The sequence below is a fragment of the Callionymus lyra genome, chromosome 18 (genome assembly GCF_982586985.1).
Source record: "Callionymus lyra chromosome 18, fCalLyr1.hap1.1, whole genome shotgun sequence".
Lineage (NCBI taxonomy): Eukaryota > Metazoa > Chordata > Actinopteri > Syngnathiformes > Callionymidae > Callionymus > Callionymus lyra.
The window spans coordinates 3,967,072-3,988,484 of NC_141835.1; the positions used below are offsets into that span (position 1 = coordinate 3,967,072).

At 38.1% G+C, this 21,413-nt stretch overlaps 2 protein-coding genes across 2 annotated transcripts in view; one reads left to right on the plus strand and one right to left on the minus strand.

Moving 5' to 3' along the window:
• The window catches only part of LOC148060126 (uncharacterized), a 34,581-nt gene extending 24,047 nt beyond the window's left edge, over positions 1–10,534 (minus strand). Inside the window, exons 1-2 of the mRNA XM_087779445.1 lie at positions 10,271–10,534; positions 10,117–10,195 (exon numbers count right to left, since the gene is read on the minus strand). The gene's annotated coding sequence lies outside the window, so the exon portion shown is untranslated. The remainder of the gene's footprint in view (positions 1–10,116; positions 10,196–10,270) is intronic.
• On the plus strand, positions 1,173–15,252 carry LOC148060128 (uncharacterized). Its single transcript, XM_087780383.1, has 9 exons — positions 1,173–1,322; positions 3,255–3,362; positions 5,293–5,400; positions 7,213–7,320; positions 9,128–9,231; positions 12,616–12,701; positions 14,113–14,448; positions 14,507–14,530; positions 14,586–15,252. The coding sequence occupies exons 1-9, from the start codon at positions 1,173–1,175 to the stop codon at positions 14,729–14,731; spliced, it is 1,170 nt and encodes a 389-aa protein (XP_087636509.1). The 3' UTR covers positions 14,732–15,252.
• Positions 15,253–21,413: the final 6,161 nt, after the last annotated feature.

A 21,413-nucleotide genomic window follows, 5' to 3' on the forward strand; every position in this document is an offset into this window, starting at 1 on the left:
TCCCACACGCAAGCTCAAAGAACTTGTGGCTTGTGAACGGTTCATATTACGAAGATACTGCTGGGTATATAGTGAGAAAGCATTGGTTTTGTTTCTTAAACATTCATCATTTCAAGTCATGCCTGGAAAACTTCAGGTCTCCATTAGCACCTTCTGTATGTTTAACTCACATCTAGAGTAGACGTGATGACACGCACACACATGTCGGTTCAATGATTTAAAAGTTTCACAAACAACATCTTGTCGTTGTCAAGAGAAACTCAAACGTCAGCGTGTCAACCACACAGAAACATTGTTTCCAAGGAGGTGGCGAGACGCTACAGCGCAGAAAGGAAGTGGTAGATGAGCAACTTTCAAATGCACTCAGATTCTGCAACGGCTTTCGCTGCTGCTCTACTTTCCAGATAACATCAGAGAGAATTTCACGCTTGTTTGATTGACAGACATGGCTTCAAGTTAGAGGTGCTGATCCTCATTCCTGACAAAACAAACTGCTGGGAAAAATCCTTAACTTAATATATCAGTCGACGAAGTCATTTAGTGTCGTTAACAGATGTAGTTCTAGTCGTTGACATTTCACTGTATTTGAAACTCAAGAGTTGCTGCATTCTTCAGTTTGACCAGCAGGAGTGAATATTCTTGTTTGTCTCCGGCATTAGAAGATAAACAACAAACATCAGCTGCTTAAAAACCAACACAAACAAACAAGTATTAACCCATTTGTTGTGTAGTTCAGTCAGAATACAAAACATTTCTCAAATAATTCATTTGAAATGTTCAAAGAAATGGCCAAGATGATGCTGTATAGATATTGTAAAACAAACAAATGAAGTGTTGCAGTAGGAAGGATCCAGATGGTGTAATGAAGGTTAACTCCAGCAGGTGGAGTAATTACTCTTTTGCATATACACTCTTAAAGTGTCCTGAATCTGCTTTTACAACAATAATCTGATAAAAAAAAATTGCTCATCTAAATAATTAAAAATATTACTTCCTTGGTAACCGTGGTTAAGAATTAAATCCTCGGTCTGTGGATCTATGAAGCAAAGTGAAAGTGCAAACATCAGCTTCAATCATGTAACTTTGGACAGCGACGCTTCAGAGGCTTCATCATGTGACAGGAAGTGCTCATCAAGATCCTGGATCTGGAGCCAGAGTGATCACAGCTCAACATGTTCTCAGCTCTGGTCCTCACGATGCTCCTGCTTCTCACTGCAGGTTCACCACTTATTCACTTCCACCTTCTCTGTGTGTCTGCTGAGGATCCCAGTGTTCCAGGGAGCAGCGCTGCAGTGCAGCAGCCTGCTGAACTACTGCTGCACGTGGGTCACACTACTGACATACAATGTCAAGCAAGTGGTCTAGGAAGCTTTACGGATATGTTGTGGCATTATCAGTCGACAAGAGAACAACTGACATTAGTGGTTCGGCTACATTTCCTGGAAATCCGATATCTGAATTATCGCCCTGATAAAGTTGAAGCAAAGATGCCATTTTCAGACAGAGGAGTGTTAACAGTGAAGAACCTGCAGCCAAATGATTCTGGAGTTTATTTTTGCTCATTTCTTACCACGGTGACACAAAAGTTTGCCAGGATACACAAAAACAACACACGTGTGCAGCAGACCACAAACACTCTGCAGCATCTGAGCTCACAACCAAGTCAATCACTGATCAGTTTATCAGTCTTTTCACTCTTTAAATCCACAAAATTCTTTCACTCAACTTCACAATATGGTCGACTGACTTCTAAGCTTCCATCACACTTTTCTCTTCATGTTTTTACTTTGTGTGCGTCAGCGTCCACACTTTCTGACCAAGACATGATTCCTCTCTATACATTTAATGATAGATGCTGTCAATCAAACATGAACTATTGTTATTTTCAATTTACAAAAGTGTAGAGAAACGTTTGGTAACTCTACAAAAGCTTGCAGAAGACAATTGCACAGAGGTCAACAAGGACGCTAGTGAAGAGAGTATTTTGTTCCACACATGAGGGGCTGACAAACAATTAGCTTGAGATCAAGAAACCAACAATCATTCGCTTCCATCTAGAATTGGAAACTTTAAAAACGACCACGATAATAGTCAGTTCATTTTTACATAAACTTGTAGCAGCATTTCTCACATTTCTTTTCAGTGCAAACCAGGATAAAGGCCCAATTTTCAACATCATCACAAGTATTTGACAAATACTAGCAGTTGTTTACTCACAAGGCTTTGATATACTTTACTATTATATCACTTTATACAAACAGAGTCAATATTTTTACTCAACATGTGGGTTTAAACAGTTGACTTGCAGGTTAATATCAGTTTGAACAGTGTCAAATAAAACCTAAGCGGGTCAAGTCTGAGGATATATTCAGGACTTGTTTTCGTAAACGAGGAGGAGTTTGTGTTGATCACACTGAAGTGAGACGATCAGAGGGTTACAACATTTACAACCTGGGGTGTAAGTCTGGATCAGATCACTGATGGAAGGTCTGACCATGACTAGATCTGAAAGTAAGAACCAGGATTTTAAAATGGATCCTAAAAGAAATTGGCAGCCAGTGAAGAGTTTTAAGGATCAGAGAAATGTGAGTTCTTCTACTAGAGCGGCTCAGAATTCTGGCTGCAGAGTTTTGTATGAACTGCAGGCGAGACGATCCTTCTTGTTTAGACACAAAATAAACTGTTAAAATAGTTAAACTTGAAGACACAAACGCATGGATTATAAGTTTATAATAGAAAGTAATAAAATATTAATAAAGTCCACCAGACCTCTTGGTGAAAGTGGGGAATGAGGACCAGCTGGTCTGTAACCACCAGAAAGGGGACTAGAGATCAATGCACAAAAATCTCAAGTTTTTAGTTTTAATCAAGTCTAATCTGTTTTCTGAACATCAGAACCAGTGGTTTTTAATCAAAGACACGTGACCCTCGGTTGTATCATCAAATGAACGTCCCTGAAAAGACTAAATAGTTATGAGTATTAAGATATGAAAGTTAAAGTAAAGTTCTGACTTTTGATTCAGACTTTATTGGTAACCGTGGTTAAGAATTAAATCCTCTCGGTCTGTGGATCTATGAAGCAAAGTGAAAGTGCAAACATCAGCTTCAATCATGTAACTTTGGACAGCGACGCTTCAGAGGCTTCATCATGTGACAGGAAGTGCTCATCAAGATCCTGGATCTGGAGCCAGAGTGATCACAGCTCAACATGTTCTCAGCTCTGGTCCTCACGATGCTCCTGCTTCTCACTGCAGGTTCACCACTTCTTCACTTCCACCTTCTCTGTGTGTCTGCTGAGGATCCCAGTGTTCCAGGGAGCAGCGCTGCAGTGCAGCAGCCTGCTGAACTACTGCTGCACGTGGGTCACACTACTGACATACAATGTCAAGCAAGTGGTCAAGGAAGCTTTTACTCAATAGTGTGGCATTATCAGTCGACAAGAGAACAACTGGCATTTATTCTCTGGATGCACAACTGGGGTAGGGGCCCAGTAAATAATCGCCTTGATAAAGTTGAAGGAAAGATGGCATTTTCAGACAGAGGAGTGTTAACAGTGAAGAACCTGCAGCCAAATGATTCTGGAGTTTATTTTTGCTCATTCATTACCACGGTGACACAAAAGTTTGCCAGGATACACAAAAACAACACACGTGTGCAGCAGACCACAAACACTCCGCAGCATCTGAGCTCACAACCAAGTCAATCACTGATCAGTTTATCAGTCTTTTCACTCTTTAAATCCACAAAATTCTTTCACTCAACTTCACAATATGGTCGACTGACTTCTAAGCTTCCATCACACACTTTTCTCTGTATGTTTTTACTTTGTGTGCATCAGCGTCCACACTTTCTGACCAAGACATGATTCCTCTCTATACATTTAATGATAGATGCTGTCAATCAAACATGAACTATTGTTATTTTCATTTTCACAAAAGTGTAGAGAAACGTTTGGTAACTCTACAAAAGCTTGCAGAAGACAATTGCACAGAGGTCAACAAGGACGCTAGTGAAGAGAGTATTTTGTTCCACACATGAGGGGCTGACAAACAATTAGCTTGAGATCAAGAAACCAACAATCATTCGCTTCCATCTAGAATTGGAAACTTTAAAAACAACCACGATAATAGTCAGTTCATTTTTACATAAACTTGTAGCAGCATTTCTCACATTTCTTTTCAGTGCAAAACAGGATAAAGGCCCAATTTTCAACATCATCACAAGTATTTGACAAATACTAGCAGTTGTTTACTCACAAGGCTTTGATATACTTTACTATTATATCACTTTATACAAACAGAGTCAATATTTTTACTCAACATGTGGGTTTAAACAGTTGACTTGCAGGTTAATATCGGTTTGAACAGTGTCAAATAAAACCTAAGCGGGTCAAGTCTGAGGATATATTCAGGACTTGTTTTCGTAAACGAGGAGGAGTTTGTGTTGATCACACTGAAGCGAGACGATCAGAGGGTTACAACGTTTACAGCCTGGGGTGTAAGTCTGGATCAGATCACTGATGGAAGGTCTGACCATGAATAGATCTGAAAGTAAGAACCAGAATTTTAAAATGATCCTGAAAGAAACTGGCAGCCAGTGAAGAGTTTGAAGGATCGGGGAAATGTGAGTTCTTCTACTAGAGCGGCTCAGAATTCTGGCTGCAGAGTTTTGTATAAACTGCAGGCGAGACGATCCTTCTTGTTTAGATACAAAATAAACTGTTACAATAGTTAAACTTGAAGACACAAACGCATGGATTATAAGTTTATAATATAATGTAATGAAATATTAATAAAGTCCACCAGACCTCTTGGTGAAAGTGGGGAATGAGGACCAGCTGGTCTGTAACCACCAGAAAGGGGACTAGAGATCAATGCACACAAATCTCAAGTTTTTAGTTTTAATCAAGTCTAATCTGTTTTCTGAACATCTGAACCAGTGGTTTTTAATCGGAGACACGTGACACTCGGTTGTATCATCAAATGAACGTCCCTGAAAAGACTAAATAATTATGAGTATTAAGATATGAAAGTTAAAGTAAAGTTCTGACTTTTGATTCAGACTTTATTGGTAACTGTGTTAAAGAATTAAATCCTCTCGGTCTGTGGATCTATGAAGCAAAGTGAAAGTGCAAACATCAGCTTCAATCATGTAACTTTGGACAGCGACGCTTCAGAGGCTTCATCATGTGACAGGAAGTGCTCATCAAGATCCTGGATCTGGAGCCAGAGTGATTACAGCTCAACATGTTCTCAGCTCTGGTCCTCACGATGCTCCTGCTTCTCACTGCAGGTTCACCACTTCTTCACTTCCACCTTCTCTGTGTGTCTGCTGAGGATCCCAGTGTTCCAGGGAGCAGCGCTGCAGTGCAGCAGCCTGCTGAACTACTGCTGCACGTGGGTCACACTACTGACATACAATGTCAAGCAAGTGGTCTAGGAAGCTTTTCCTCAATGGTGTGGCATTATCAGATGACAAGAGAACAACTGGCATTAATTCTCTGGGTGAACAACTGGGGTACGGGCCCAGTAAATACTCGCCCTGATAAAGTTGAAGCAAAGATGCCATTTTCAAACACAGGAGTGTTAACAGTGAAGAACCTGCAGCCAAATGATTCTGGAGTTTATTTTTGCTCATTTCTTACCACGGTGACACAAAAGTTTGCCAGGATACACAAAAACAACACACGTGTGCAGCAGACCACAAACACTCCGCAGCATCTGAGCTCACAACCAAGTCAATCACTGATCAGTTTATCAGTCTTTTCACTCTTTAAATCCACAAAATTCTTTCACTCAACTTCACAATATGGTCGACTGACTTCTAAGCTTCCATCACACACTTTTCTCTGTATGTTTTTACTTTGTGTGCGTCAGCGTCCACACTTTCTGACCAAGACATGATTCCTCTCTATACATTTAATGATAGATGCTGTCAATCAAACATGAACTATTATTATTTTGATTTTCACAAAAGTGTAGAGAAACGTTTGGTAACTCTACAAAAGCTTGCAGAAGACAATTGCACAGAGGTCAACAAGGACGCTAGTGAAGAGAGTATTTTGTTCCACACATGAGGGGCTGACAAACAATTAGCTTGAGATCAAGAGACCAAAAATCATTCGCTTCCATCTAGAATCTGAAACTTTAAAAACAACCACGATAATAGTCAGTTCATTTTTACATAAACTTGTAGCAGCATTTCTCACATTTCTTTTCAGTGCAAAACAGGATAAAGGCCCAATTTTCAACATCATCACAAGTATTTGACAAATACTAGCAGTTGTTTACTCACAAGGCTTTGATATACTTTACTATTATATCACTTTATACAAACAGAGTCAATATTTTTACTCAACATGTGTTGATCACACTGAAGCGAGACGATCAGAGGGTTACAACGTTTACAACCTGGGGTGTAAGTCTGGATCAGATCACTGATGGAAGGTCTGACCATGAATAGATCTGAAAGTAAGAACCAGGATTTTAAAATGATCCTGAAAGAAACTGGCAGCCAGTGAAGAGTTTGAAGGATCTGGGAAATGTGAGTTCTTCTACTAGAGCGGCTCAGAATTCTGGCTGCAGAGTTTTGTATGAACTGCAGGCGAGACGATCCTTCTTGTTTAGACACAAAATAAACTGTTACAATAGTTAAACTTGAAGACACAAACGCATGGATTATAAGTTTATAATAGAATGTAATAAAATATTAATAAAGTCCACCAGACCTCTTGGTGAAAGTGGGGAATGAGGACCAGCTGGTCTGTAACCACCAGAAAGGGGACTAGAGATCAATGCACAAAAATCTCAAGTTTTTAGTTTTAATCAAGTCTAATCTGTTTTCTAAACATCAGAACCAGTGGTTTTTAATCAAAGACACGTGACCCTCGGTTGTATCATCAAATGAACGTCCCTGAAAAGACTAAATAGTTATGAGTATTAAGATATGAAAGTTAAAGTAAAGTTCTGACTTTTGATTCAGACTTTATTGGTAACCGTGGTTAAGAATTAAATCCTCTCGGTCTGTGGATCTATGAAGCAAAGTGAAAGTGCAAACATCAGCTTCAATCATGTAACTTTGGACAGCGACGCTTCAGAGGCTTCATCATGTGACAGGAAGTGCTCATCAAGATCCTGGATCTGGAGCCAGAGTGATCACAGCTCAACATGTTCTCAGCTCTGGTCCTCACGATGCTCCTGCTTCTCACTGCAGGTTCACCACTTCTTCACTTCCACCTTCTCTGTGTGTCTGCTGAGGATCCCAGTGTTCCAGGGAGCAGCGCTGCAGTGCAGCAGCCTGCTGAACTACTGCTGCACGTGGGTCACACTACTGACATACAATGTCAAGCAAGTGGTCTAGGAAGCTTTTCCTCAATGGTGTGGTATTATCAGTCGACAAGAGAACAACTGGCATTAATTCTCTGGGTGAACAACTGGGGTACGGGCCCAGTAAATACTCGCCCTGATAAAGTTGAAGCAAAGATGCCATTTTCAAACAGAGGAGTGTTAACAGTGAAGAACCTGCAGCCAAATGATTCTGGAGTTTATTTTTGCTCATTTCTTACCACGGTGACACAAAAGTTTGCCAGGATACACAAAAACAACACACGTGTGCAGCAGACCACAAACACTCCGCAGCATCTGAGCTCACAACCAAGTCAATCACTGATCAGTTTATCAGTCTTTTCACTCTTTAAATCCACAAAATTCTTTCACTCAACTTCACAATAAGGTCGACTGACTTCTAAGCTTCCATCACACACTTTTCTCTGTATGTTTTTACTTTGTGTGCGTCAGCGTCCACACTTTCTGACCAAGACATGATTCCTCTCTATACATTTAATGATAGATGCTGTCAATCAAACATGAACTATTATTATTTTGATTTTCACAAAAGTGTAGAGAAACGTTTGGTAACTCTACAAAAGCTTGCAGAAGACAATTGCACAGAGGTCAACAAGGACGCTAGTGAAGAGAGTATTTTGTTCCACACATGAGGGGCTGACAAACAATTAGCTTGAGATCAAGAAACCAACAATCATTCGCTTCCATCTAGAATCTGAAACTTTAAAAATAACCACGATAATAGTCAGTTCATTTTTACATAAACTTGTAGCAGCATTTCTCACATTTCTTTTCAGTGCAAAACAGGATAAAGGCCCAATTTTCAACATCATCACAAGTATTTGACAAATACTAGCAGTTGTTTACTCACAAGGCTTTGATATACTTTACTATTATATCACTTTATACAAACAGAGTCAATATTTTTACTCAACATGTGTTGATCACACTGAAGCGAGACGATCAGAGGGTTACAACGTTTACAACCTGGGGTGTAAGTCTGGATCAGATCACTGATGGAAGGTCTGACCATGAATAGATCTGAAAGTAAGAACCAGGATTTTAAAATGATCCTGAAAGAAACTGGCAGCCAGTGAAGAGTTTGAAGGAGAAATGTGAGTTCTTCTACTAGAGCGGCTCAGAATTCTGGCTGCAGAGTTTTGTATGAACTGCAGGCGAGACGATCCTTCTTGTTTAGACACAAAATAAACTGTTACAATAGTTAAACTTGAAGACACAAACGCATGGATTATAAGTTTATAATAGAATGTAATGAAATATTAATAAAGTCCACCAGACCTCTTGGTGAAAGTGGGGAATGAGGACCAGCTGGTCTGTAACCACCAGAAAGGGGACTAGAGATCAATGCACAAAAATCTCAAGTTTTTAGTTTTAATCAAATCTAATCTGTTTTCTGAACATCTGAACCAGTGGTTTTTGATCGAAGACACGTGACCCTCGGTTGTATCATCAAATGAACGTCCCTGAAAAGACTAAATAATTATGAGTATTAAGATATGAAAGTTAAAGTAAAGTTCTGACTTTTGATTCAGACTTTATTGGTAACTGTGTTTAAGAATTAAATCCTCTCGGTCTGTGGATCTATGAAGCAAAGTGAAAGTGCAAACATCAGCTTCAATCATGTAACTTTGGACAGCGACGCTTCAGAGGCTTCATCATGTGACAGGAAGTGCTCATCAAGATCCTGGATCTGGAGCCAGAGTGATCACAGCTCAACATGTTCTCAGCTCTGGTCCTCACGATGCTCCTGCTTCTCACTGCAGGTTCACCACTTCTTCACTTCCACCTTCTCTGTGTGTCTGCTGAGGATCCCAGTGTTCCAGGGAGCAGCGCTGCAGTGCAGCAGCCTGCTGAACTACTGCTGCACGTGGGTCACACTACTGACATACAATGTCAAGCAAGTGGTCAAGGAGGCTTTTTCGAAATGTTGTGGTATTATCAGTCGACAAGAGAACAACTGACATTAGTGGTTCGGATACATATCCTGGAAATCGTATATAAGAATACTCGCCGTGGTAAAGTTGAAGCAAAGATGTTATTTTCAAACACAGGAGTGTTAACAGTAAAGAACCTGCAGCCAAATGATTCTGGAGTTTACTTGTGCTCATTTCTTACCACGGTGACACAAAAGTTTGCCAGGATACACAAAAACAACACACGTGTGCAGCAGACCACAAACACTCCGCAGCATCTGAGCTCACAACCAAGTCAATCACTGATCAGTTTATCAGTCTTTTCACTCTTTAAATCCACAAAATTCTTTCACTCAACTTCACAATATGGTCGACTGACTTCTAAGCTTCCATCCATGTGCGTCTTTCTGACCAAGACATGATTTCAACACTTTTTGACGGAGGCTGTCAATCATGAGCCTCATTTTTGTCCAATATACGTCATTGAAAAGACCAAATCATTTTGTAAAACTATGAAAGTTGCAAGAAAAACTATTGAATAGGATTAAATATTATGAATACAAGACAACAACTGTTCACAGTTACCAATATAAAAACAACTCTGCCTTTCAATCCCAAACATGTATGAAAAAGTATTTTTGATTTCAGCAAATATACTTTAGATTTGTATTTATAAATAAACATCATCCAGACCTCAAGAGGATTAATACGTGTCAAACATGAGGGACATTTCAAGAGACGTGTTGAAAAACCAGGTTCGATGTGTAGCGATTTATTATTTTCAATGAGGTAAATACTGCACTTGAACGATGAAACTGATTTAAAAGGATTTGACTCACCTGCTCAACACGACGCTTCACATTGACGTCATACTATGGCGACCCCTGAACCCTTCTACGGCTCGTACAGGCTGACTTCCTATGTGCAGGTCAACAAAACACGCAATGAGTACTTTTTCATAAATGTTTACTAGTTTCCTTGACAAGAACTTACTCGACGATCCGCCTCTTCACTGGACTAGCCTTCACTTGTTAGCCTTCATGCTAGCCTTCATGCTAGCCTTCACTTGTTAGCCTCCATGCTAGCCTCCATGCTAGCCTCCAGGTGACTCTTACTAGCGCTCCTTGAGCTTCACAGTCACCGCATGAATCCTTGTTAAACTCGTTTTTTTCAACCTTAATGTCAAAACACTTTTATGTTTTATATTTTCTCTTCATAGCAGTTGGTAAACAATGTTGTGGCGTTTCCGCGCCACTTCTGTCTGGCCACGCCCTTCAATCAGGCCACCTGAGAGGCTGGAGCCTGATTGGCCATCGAGCTTGATTGACACCGTGAATGAAACGTTCAATTTAAAAAAACAACAACATTAAATCAAATCAACTTCAAAATAACACAAAATAAAATCGCTCAAACAAACGTGTAAATAATAAAATGACGATCTACTATTTTAAAATAAAACGCTTGTTGTTTTATTATAGAAAATATTCTCATATTAATCCCGTTTAAACAGACCGGAAGTCAAATGCATCACTTTTTTTTCTTTTTTTATATCAACTTTATTGTAAACTTCCTGTTAATACAGCGCGATTCAAACCATACGATTATAAAGATGTACAAAATAAAACGTATTTACTAAACTAACACTAGCAGGTGCAGTATACGTTTAAGTAAATATCTTAAGTTAATGCCAGCGTTAATGGTCGTCCATGTCTTTTGTTTGGTCAAAGGTTTTTAAAAGCATTGTTGCTACTCAATAAAAAAAACGGATTTAGAATATTTTTATTTATTATTCAAGTTTGTCGATATGAAATTAGGTTTTATTATTATTACTAGGTTAATAATAAAATATGTAAGAGAAACAAAACGTATTTCAGAGAAAAACGACCGCTGGTAAAGATGACTCACTTCCTGTCACATGACGTTGTGCTCATCGTACTAGTCTCTGGGTCGAAGAGACAGATCTTCTGCATGATGGTTGTTCAGAGCCTGTGTTTGCTGGTTCTGCTCCACTCTGGTGCTGCAGGTCTCAGTGTCAACCTTCTCCAGTCGGAGGATCTACTGAGTCCATCTGGAGACTCGGAGGAGTTGAGGGGTCGCTTGGGTTCAGTCTAGGCTGACGTCTACTCATGTTGAAGCTTCAAACATTTGGAATCTTCTCATCAGTCCAGTGACGGTCGACGACACCTCCAGAAGTCAGTGACTCGACCGGAGCAGCAGGACTGACGAGAAGCACCTTCTGACCTCGACACGTTCCATGAAATTAAAAACATTCTCTGGAGAGGTTTTCAGTTTGTTGATCAACTCTGGATCTGAAGGTCATGGTCTCGTCTGGCGAGAGACTCGGACCCACAGAGCGGGGCCAGGGCCAAGAGATGGTTTGGGATCTTCAGGAAGGTCACGTGACGTCACTCGATAGAAACCGACCCTCGTCTTCTTCACACCTCAACGTTCCTTTTCCTGAAAGTGCCGGGAAGCGTGAGCCGACACTGAAGGTTTGAACCTGAAGCAGAAGTTCTTGAGTGACGAGGGATCACTGTGGGGGGCCCACGGTGGTACGAACGCCTGAGACGCTGAACAAGAACCTCCTCCCGCTGAGAACCAGCAGACGTTTGAAGGTGAGTCTCAACGTTCGGATCTTCTGAACCCACTGGACACCTGCAGCTGCAGAACAACATTCTCCTGAAAAGTTTGGTTTTTGGAGTTTAGAATAATGACGAAGAGAAACGTTTAAGTTGTGTTTGAACGAGTGTTTGTGTTTGAACGTGTGTTTGAACGTGTGCAGACGAGTCAAGTTCTTGTGTTTGAACGTGTGTAGACGAGTCAAGTTCTTGTGTTTGAACGTGTGTAGACGAGTCAAGTTCTTGTGTTTGAACGTGTGCAGACGAGTCAAGTTCTTGTGTTTGAACGTGTGTAGACGAGTCAAGTTCTTGTGTTTGAACGTGTGTAGACGAGTCAAGTTCTTGTGTTTGAACGTGTGTAGACGAGTCAAGTTCTTGTGTTTGAACGTGTGCAGACGAGTCAAGTTCTTGTGTTTGAACGTGTGTTTGAACGTGTGTTTGAATGTGTTTGAACGTGTGCAGACGAGTCAAGTTCTTGTGTTTTAACGTGTGTTTGAACGTGTGCAGACGAGTCAAGTTCTTGTGTTTTAACGTGTGTTTGAACGTGTGCAGACGAGTCAAGTTCTTGTGTTTGAACGTGTGTTTGAACGTGTGCAGACGAGTCAAGTTCTTGTGTTTGAACGTGTGCAGACGAGTCAAGTTCTTGTGTTTGAACGTGTGTTTGAACGTGTGCAGACGAGTCAAGTTCTTGTGTTTGAACGTGTGTTTGAACGTGTGCAGACGAGTCAAGAGTTTCAAGTTTGGCGTCGGACACTGTGACGAGAACAAAGCATACTTCGGAGAAGGAACCAGACTCACAGTTTTAGGTAAATATGTTTTTATTTTCATGTTATTCTTTTGATATTCTTTTGATATTCTTCAGTATTTAGTAGCTCAACATACTTTTGGAAACATTTGAAAAAGAAAATGTAACTTTTGAAAGTTCTTGTTGAAGGTATTTAAAAAAAAGAAAATAAGTTTTGTATAAGTTCAGGTGGATTTTCACGTAATAAACATGTTGAAATTAAAGTTAAGTTACGAACATGTGTTTAAAAATGTACTGAGAATCCTCAGGAGTTTACTGACGGTTCTCATGAAGTTTATTTACGAATATAACTATGTACTAAATTTGCTACTTTTGGTTTAGTTTGAAACACGAAAAAGTTTCGAGACATTTGATGAATATTGATATATTTAAACATTTATATTTTAAAATCTCATTCTTAGATGGATATATTAAAATGTGTTCAAATAAATTATTAGATAAATAATTACTTTGTTCAAATGTGTTAAGTTATAAGTAAATTAAAATAATGAAAACTATTAATTTAAACACTATTTTGTCAAAGGAAAGTAAACAAAAGCTTAAACCAATTATATAAATATTGATATAATTAAAAAGCTTTATATTTTAAAATGAAATTCTTGGCAGAATTTATTTAAATGTATTAAATTAAATACAGTTTTCATTCGATTAAATAATTTATTTTGTTGTGTTGAAGAATTAAAGTTCAGAAATAAAATAAAAAGTTGAAATAATATTTTTCCATCAATTATTGGAACAAAAGTTGTCGGAGAATATATTAAAATGTGTTGAATTTAATACATCATTAGTTTTAATAATAATAATTTTCGGAGCAAAAGTTGACCTAAATAATGGATAAAAACATCATTTTGTTGATGGAAAGTAAACAAAATATTGATAATTAAACAGCTTTAAATTTAAAAAATGTAATTATTGGCAGAATATATATTAAAATGTGTTGAATTTAATAATTTAAATAAAGGTTTCATTCGATTAAATAATTCATTTTTTGTGTTGAAGAATTAAAGTTTTCACAAATTAAAAAAAAATAAAATAATAAAATAAAATAATATTTTTACATCAATTATTTGAACAAAAGTGAGCAGAAAAAGATTAAAAAATTATAATAAATATTAAAAAAGTGACTCAAATAATGAATAAAATACTGTTTTGTCAAAAGAAAGTAAACAAAAGCTTCAACACATTTTCTTAATAAAAGATTGAATTAATCATAACATTTATATTTAAAAATGTAGTTATTTTGGTGAATATATAATAAAATGTGTTGAATTAAATAAAGTTTGTTTTCGATAAATCATGAGTTTGTTCCGTAGGTTTAAGAATTGAATGGATTAAGTCAAATCAAGAATAAATAAGCGTTAAATATAAGAAATAAACGACACAAAGATGAAGAACAAAGATTGTTTCCTCAGAGCCAGGTTTGAACGTCAGCGAACCGTCAGTCAAAGTCCTGTCGCCGTCCTTCAGCCAGTGTCGGCCCGAGCGCCTGACGCTGGCGTGCGTGGCGTCCGGTTTCTACCCCGACCACGTCAGCGTGACCTGGTCCGTGGACGGGCGCGAGGTCACGGACGGCGTCTCCACCGACCCCGAGGCCGTGCGGGCGCCGTCGTCCTACAGCATCAGCAGCAGGCTCAGGGTCGCGCCCGAGGACTTCAGCGAGGGGCGGAGCTTCACCTGCAGGGTCGGCTTCTTCAACGGCGAGACCACCGTCTACGTGGAGGACTCGCTCGCAGGTGTGGAGCGCACAGGTACGTCCGCGGGAGGGAGGCTCACGGGAACGTCGCTCATGTTCTCCCCCCCGCACAGGTCAAAGGTCGAGCATCAGCAGAGGTAACTATGGGAACGTCCTGCGTCTGGTGGCCGAGCTGACCTTTGACCTCCACAGAGGCGTTCTTGAAGGTCACGCAGGCGGGAAAACTGTCCTACGTGGTGTTGATCTGCAAGAGCGTCGTGTACGGACTCTTCGTCGCGCTGCTGCTGTGGAGGGTCAAGGTCAGAGGTCAAGTCCACGCGCTGGTGTCACCAGATTAAAAAACTCTTTCTTCTCCTTCAGCGCCTCGCGTGATCGTCCACGACGGTTTGAAACCCTCTCTTGAGCAAGGCAGCGTCTCACAGGTTTCAACTCAAGCTCCAGAGTTTGTGTTTCACTCGTTTATGACTTTATTTTTGAGTAAAATTGAAACTTATTGACGAGAATCACTAACTAATGTTTCTTCAGAGGAAAATAAACATGAAACACTTTTAAGACGTTAATAATTGATGAAATAAGAACGAAAAATGTTATTTTTCTCGATTAAAACATTACATTTGATCAGAAAAACATGTTTTATTGTTGGTTTGAATGTCATTTTATATGAAACAAGATCTTCTCAGAAACGTTGATTTTTACAAATGTGTTTTGGTGATTAAAACATTTATTCTGGGAGAAAATAAAAAGAAGATAATTACTTCAATTTAACTTTAATATCTGACGTGTTTGTACATTTATTTAACCACATGTTTGTAACCATTTTTCTTCTTCTTTGTCATTAAAAAAACTTGTTTAACTTGTATTTCTGACTCTAATGTGTTTTTTACTCACACATGTGTTTTAAAAGAGATTTAAATGAGGTTAAATACAGAGAAGAATATCTTGAACTAAAGTAATAGTTATTTGTAAAGATGTTTCCAGACCAGGGTCATAAAGAACTTTAACAATCAAAACAATACACAGTTAAAATATATACTTTAAAAGATCAAGACACATAAGACAAACACGAGTCAAATAAAATCTGTGAAAAGCTCAAATAAAATGTCTTCAGATGTTTCTTGAAGGAGTCAGTAGATCATGAATAGATATGAAAGTAAGAACCAGAATTTTAAAATGATCCTGAAAGAAACTGGCAGCCAGTGAAGAGTTTGAAGGAGAAATGTGAGTTCTTCTACTAGAGCAGCCAGTGAAGAGTTTGAAGCAGAAATGTGAGTTCTTCTACTAGAGCGGCTCAGAATTCTGGCTGCAGAGTTTAGTATGAACTGCAGGCGAGACGATCCTTCTGGTTTAGACACAAAATAAACTGTTACGATAGTTAAACGACACAAACACATAAGATCCAGATCATGTTGTGACATCATTTTATAGATTTTCAGTTGAAACAGTTTGTGTCAGTTTTGATCAGTTTTGAACAGTTTTGATCAGTTTTGATCAGTTTTGATCAGTTTTGAACAGTTTTGATCAGTTTGTGTCAGTTTTGATCAGTTTTGATCAGTTTTGATCAGTTTTGATCAGTTTTGAACAACAGACACGTTTGTCAAACACCAGGTTTCTCAGTTCGACTCAAAGACGTTAAAGTGATTCGACAGAAAAGCGTCGTTTGAGGAGGATCAGGTCCAGACACGAGAGAGGATGTGGTCTCGGAGAAGGTCTCGCTCGGAGAAACGACTTCACCACAACCAGAACCTGCACCTGCACCTGGAGGCCCCGAACCAGGTCCTGACGAGAGTCTGTTGATCCAGAAACATGAGAAGGAAACGTTTCTACAGCGACACAAACAACAAGATCTTTTTTTAAACCACCAGATTATAATAAAGGAACTTCTTATCTTTAACATGAGAAACTCTCAGAAACGAAATCTTCAAATTGAATCATGAATATTTATCTTTAGGAAGATTTTTAGAGAATTATCGTCTATAGATGTGATGTTTGAAGATTGTTATCAAACACTATTTTCAGCGCTTTATTAAAACAGGACACCACATGTCCGGCAGGTGGCGCTGTTGAGTTTGAGCTGTAACGAAGTTCTGGAGACAGATTTGAGTTTAAACCTTTAAAAATAAAATAATAAAACGATAAAGAATCATTTTAAATGCTAAAAAAGAAGTGATGGATGGATGGATGAATGGATGGATGGATGGATGGACGGATCAATATCATGACAGGAATAATACACAAAAATGAAATTAGCGTCAAGAAAAACAAGAAAAATATTACTATTATCGACTCAGTGTAACTTTAAACATTATTTTACTGGCAAATGTAACAAAACGAGTTCATTAAATCAACAAAAAGGTCAAAGTAGTTGCGAAGTCCAAACATTTATAAGAAGAAAACAAATCGTTATTTACTTATTAGTTCTTCTAACGAACAAACAGCGCCATCTTGTGACAGAATCTTCAAACATTTAATTTACCTTCGTTATACACTAGTTAAACTTAACTCGGTCTTTATACAAGCACACATCTACAATTGTAATCCATGGCGCTTTTAAACAAACAAGCACAATATCTCATTTCATTCCTGTGGTGTGACGTCACCTCTGCACGATCAGTTTATTAGCGTGTGTGACGTCACCTCTGCAGGATCGCGATTACTGTTGACAAACGTCACGTAGACGCTCATAATCGCAGTTTAATAAAAAGAAAACATATGTCCATAAACGCAATCTCATAGAAAAGCGCACCGGATTATAAAGAGGATCAAACGAAATAGCACAGACTTTATTTTACTCATTCATAAAACAATGTCAACATTATGGAGTTGAAACACCTAAAAATATACAATATAGTCACTTTTACAGGACCTTTTAAGCATGTATTAATCCGCGAGAGCCTCTTGACTTCCGCGATGCGTGAACAATCCAAGCTTCAAAAAATTAAAATTAAGCATTTTTTACCGATTTATATTCACTCTGTACCTCCTTAAAGTGGTTCGAGGTCGTTAAGCACAATCGGGGGTAGAATCGCACTGTTGACATTAAACATTTCAAGTGGGCTTCATAGAATCAGAATCAGAATCAGAAATCCTTTATTTGTCCCGCGAGGGGAAATTCAGTTTAAACAACAGCAAGCGCAATACCTCAAATAAAAAAAAACACCCAGAAATAGAATAATAAAATGAAAAGAAAGATCTAAATAGAATAGAATAAAAATCTGCCCTATATTATATATGCACTATCATATTTACAAAAATAACAAGAAGAAAATAACAAGAAGATAACATAGTTATAGAATTACATAGTTATAGAATTACGGTTGCCAAATGACAACAGCGACACTTCACGTCACGTTACCATGGCAACGAAGAGGTGGGCGACGCGTCAAATGTAACCCGGGTCGTTTGAATCCGACGTCGGGGGGTGCTCTGTATATTACTGGGTGACCGGGGTAGGCAAAAACCGACGTTTTTGTCCCCCCTGTAACGTCACCTTAGTGACGCCACGGGGAAATTGCACGGCGTCGGACGGTATGACGCCTCGGGTGTGAGGACGTGTTGAAAGTGTATGTAAAATATTGCACAAAAATAGTGATTTTGAAAATTTCCAAAATAAATTTGAAAAACTAATGAGTGTAGTAACTTGATATGAAGGTACTTCATAAGTCAGATACGTTTGGTGACCATCAGAGTTGTAATTACAGAGTTATTACAAAGTGTATGTAAAATATAGCACAAAAATAGGGATTTTGAAAATTTCCAAAATAAAATTGAAAATACTAATGAGTGTAGTAACTTGATATGAAGGTACTTCATAAGTCACATACGTTTGGTGACCATCAGAGTTTTAATTACAAAGTTATTACAAAATGTATGTAAAATATTGCACAAAAATAGTGATTTTGAAAATTTCCAAAATAAATTTGAAAAACGAATGAGCGTAGTAACTTGATATGAAGGTACTTCATAAGTGACATACGTTTGGTGACCATCAGAGTTGTAATTACAAAGCTATTACAAAATGTACATGAAATATTGCACAGAATTAGGGATTTTGAAAATTTCCAAAATAAATTTGAAAAACTAATGAGTGTAGTAACTTGATATGAAGGTACTTCATAAGTGATATACGTTTGGTGACCATCGGAGTTGTAATTACAAAGCTATTACAAAATGTACATGAAATATTGCACAGAATTAGGGATTTTGAAAATTTCCAAAATAAATTTGAAAAACTAATGAGTGTAGTAACTTGATATGAAGGTACTTCATAAGTCACATACGTTTGGTGACCATCAGAGTTTTAATTACAAAGTTATTACAAAATGTATGTAAAATATTGCACAAAAATAGTGATTTTGAAAATTTCCAAAATAAATTTGAAAAACTAATGAGTGTAGTAACTTGATATGAAGGTACTACATAAGTGACATACGTTTGGTGACCATCGGAGTTGTAATTACAAAGCTATTATAAAATGTACATGAAATATTGCACAGAATTAGGGATTTTGAAAATTTCCAAAATAAATTTGAAAAACTAATGAGTGTAGTAACTTGATATGAAGGTACTACACAAGTGACATACATTTGGTGACCATCAGAGTTGTAATTACAAAGTTATTACAACATGCATGTGGAAAAACAGCATAAAAATATTGATACAAAACAACTTTGAGGAAAATTTGTAAAACTAATGAGTGTAGTAACTTGATATGAAGGTACTTCATAAGTCACATACGTTTGGTGACCATCAGAGTTGTAATTACAGAGTTATTACAAAGTGTATGTAAAATATTGCACAAAAATAGTGATTTTGAAAATTTCCAAAATAAATTTGAAAAACTAATGAGTGTAGTAACTTCATATGAAGGTACTGCATAAGTGACATACGTTTAGTGACCATCAGAGTTGTAATAACAAAGTTATTACAAAATGTATGTAAAATATTGCACATAATTAGTGATTTTGAAAATTTACAAAATAAATTTGAAAAACTAATGAGTGTAGTAACTTGATATGAAGGTACTTCATAAGTGACATACGTTTGGTGACCATCAGAGTTGTAATTACAAAGTTATTACAACATGCATGTGGAAAAACTGCATAAAAATATTGATACAAAACAATTTTGAGGAACATTTGTAAAACTAATGAGTGTAGTAACTTAATAGGAAGGTACTACATAAGTGACATACGTTTGGTGATCATCAGCGCTTTCAAATACGTTTATATTACAAAATGTTTATGAAAAATTCCATGTAAATGTAGATATGAATAATGAATAGTTAATAGTTCATGTTATAAAAAAATAACTAATAACTAAAACAAAACAGTAAAATGTTTTTAAAAAATAACGATTGGAGTGACAATATATCAAAATTATTTATTTGTGGAAAAAAATACGTTTGAATGAATTTCTGCTGGTTAAAATCAGACAATATTTTTCAATACTACATTTTTGTCAGTGTAAGGCAGGGGTGTCAAACTGTTTTTCACCAGGGGCCACATCATCATTATTACTTATCACCTTATAAATGTAACTAAATGTAAGCTAATGTAAAATAAATGTAACTACTCCTTAATGTTAAATGACTTTGAATGTATTACTTGAGGTCATAACTACTGTAAAACCAACATTGTGAGCTGCTAACAACATGTATGATGTAGTATTTTACAATACAATAAAAATGGCTGCACTCAGCCTTGCATGTGGTACTAAATACATTGTTACACATAAAAATAAGCCAAAACTTACAGCTCAAGACTAATAAGTTGCAACTGAAATAAGTCTGACAAGAAACTTTTCCTGTTGATGCACATGTGTCGTCACTTGTCATCTCAAGCAGAGAAAAAATAAATCAATTGCAGGAAAATAAGATTGGTGAGTCTTTATATGTCCCAACAAGAAAGAAAGTCTCACAACCAGTTATTGGTCACGTTTTTAGGTTCCCCAGCTTATATATTGGCTGTCAGTTCTTGTGGACGAGTAGATCCTGAACACACCAAGTGGATCCTCTCCTCTCTCTGGTCATGTTATGAAAATAAGTAAATGTGACATACTTAGCTCCGTGTTTGGTGTCAAAATGCCGGCGTAGATTGTACTCTTTGACAACCGACACTGCCTCATAACACCAAAGACACACAACCTTTCTCCTTGAAGCACAAACATGTCTTCCCACCTTTCTTTAAATATCCTTCCCTCCGCATCAACTCTTCTCTTCTTGGACATTTTGCGAGGATGTATTTGTATTTCTCAAGTCCACCTGTTGGCATTGACTTGGAGACGCTGCAGCAGTGATGCGTCAATCGTGGGGAACATAATACGGTAGGCATGCATTGTGGGTAAATGTAGTTTTCTTTACAAGCGTTGTGAATTTTGGAAATCAGGCAGTCGGAGAATTTTAAAAGGTTAAAAACAAAATGCTTTATTTCAAGCGTAAGAGCAGATATATGCTGGCAGTCCAACGTGCACGGACCTAAGCGGAACAACCTCTCAGGTGAGCTGATGTTCCAAAAAGGATACCTAAGCAGAGTGCGCAGACTCGTTTTGTACGAGAATCTTGTGATTTACATTGGTCAAAGTCAAAGATGCAGGCGGGCGTTGTTTAGCGATACGCGGCCTGGTTGGAGCACTTGGATCCTTCCTTCGCCGTTGCTCCCCCTTACGGGTGGGTCCATCGGTGTCTCTCGGTGGCAGGCCCCAAGTCTCCTCCTTACGGGTGGGTCCATCGGTGTCTCTCGGTGTCAGGCCCCAAGTCTAATTGTTATGTTCCTGTTCTGACGGTTACCAGGGTGCTGTTATCAACTGACATGCCGATGGTTGTGAAACAGGGAGGTTCCTCTCGTTGACCTCGGATCCTTCGGTGCAGTGTCGGGGCTGAGTCGCAATGTTCGTGTGTTTGTTCACCTCAGTAGATTTACAGAAAACAGAATGTTGCATAGCACTGCAGTTATATAAGCATAGCACGTATAGCACATTTGTATGAATTAATTAAAGAATATCCCCTTTAATGATTAAGACCCG

What these genes read in the sequence shown, in the direction of transcription:
- LOC148060128 (XM_087780383.1), top strand. Translation starts at nt 1,173, where the DNA reads ATGTTCTCAGCTCTGGTCCTCACGATGCTCCTGCTTCTCACTGCAGGT. An exon ending in TGAACTACTGCTGCACGTGG is followed by an intron (nt 5,401 to 7,212) that starts GTCACACTACTG and finishes TTCTCACTGCAG; the next exon opens with GTTCACCACTTCTTCACTTC. An exon ending in AACCAGACTCACAGTTTTAG is followed by an intron (nt 12,702 to 14,112) that starts GTAAATATGTTT and finishes TTGTTTCCTCAG; the next exon opens with AGCCAGGTTTGAACGTCAGC.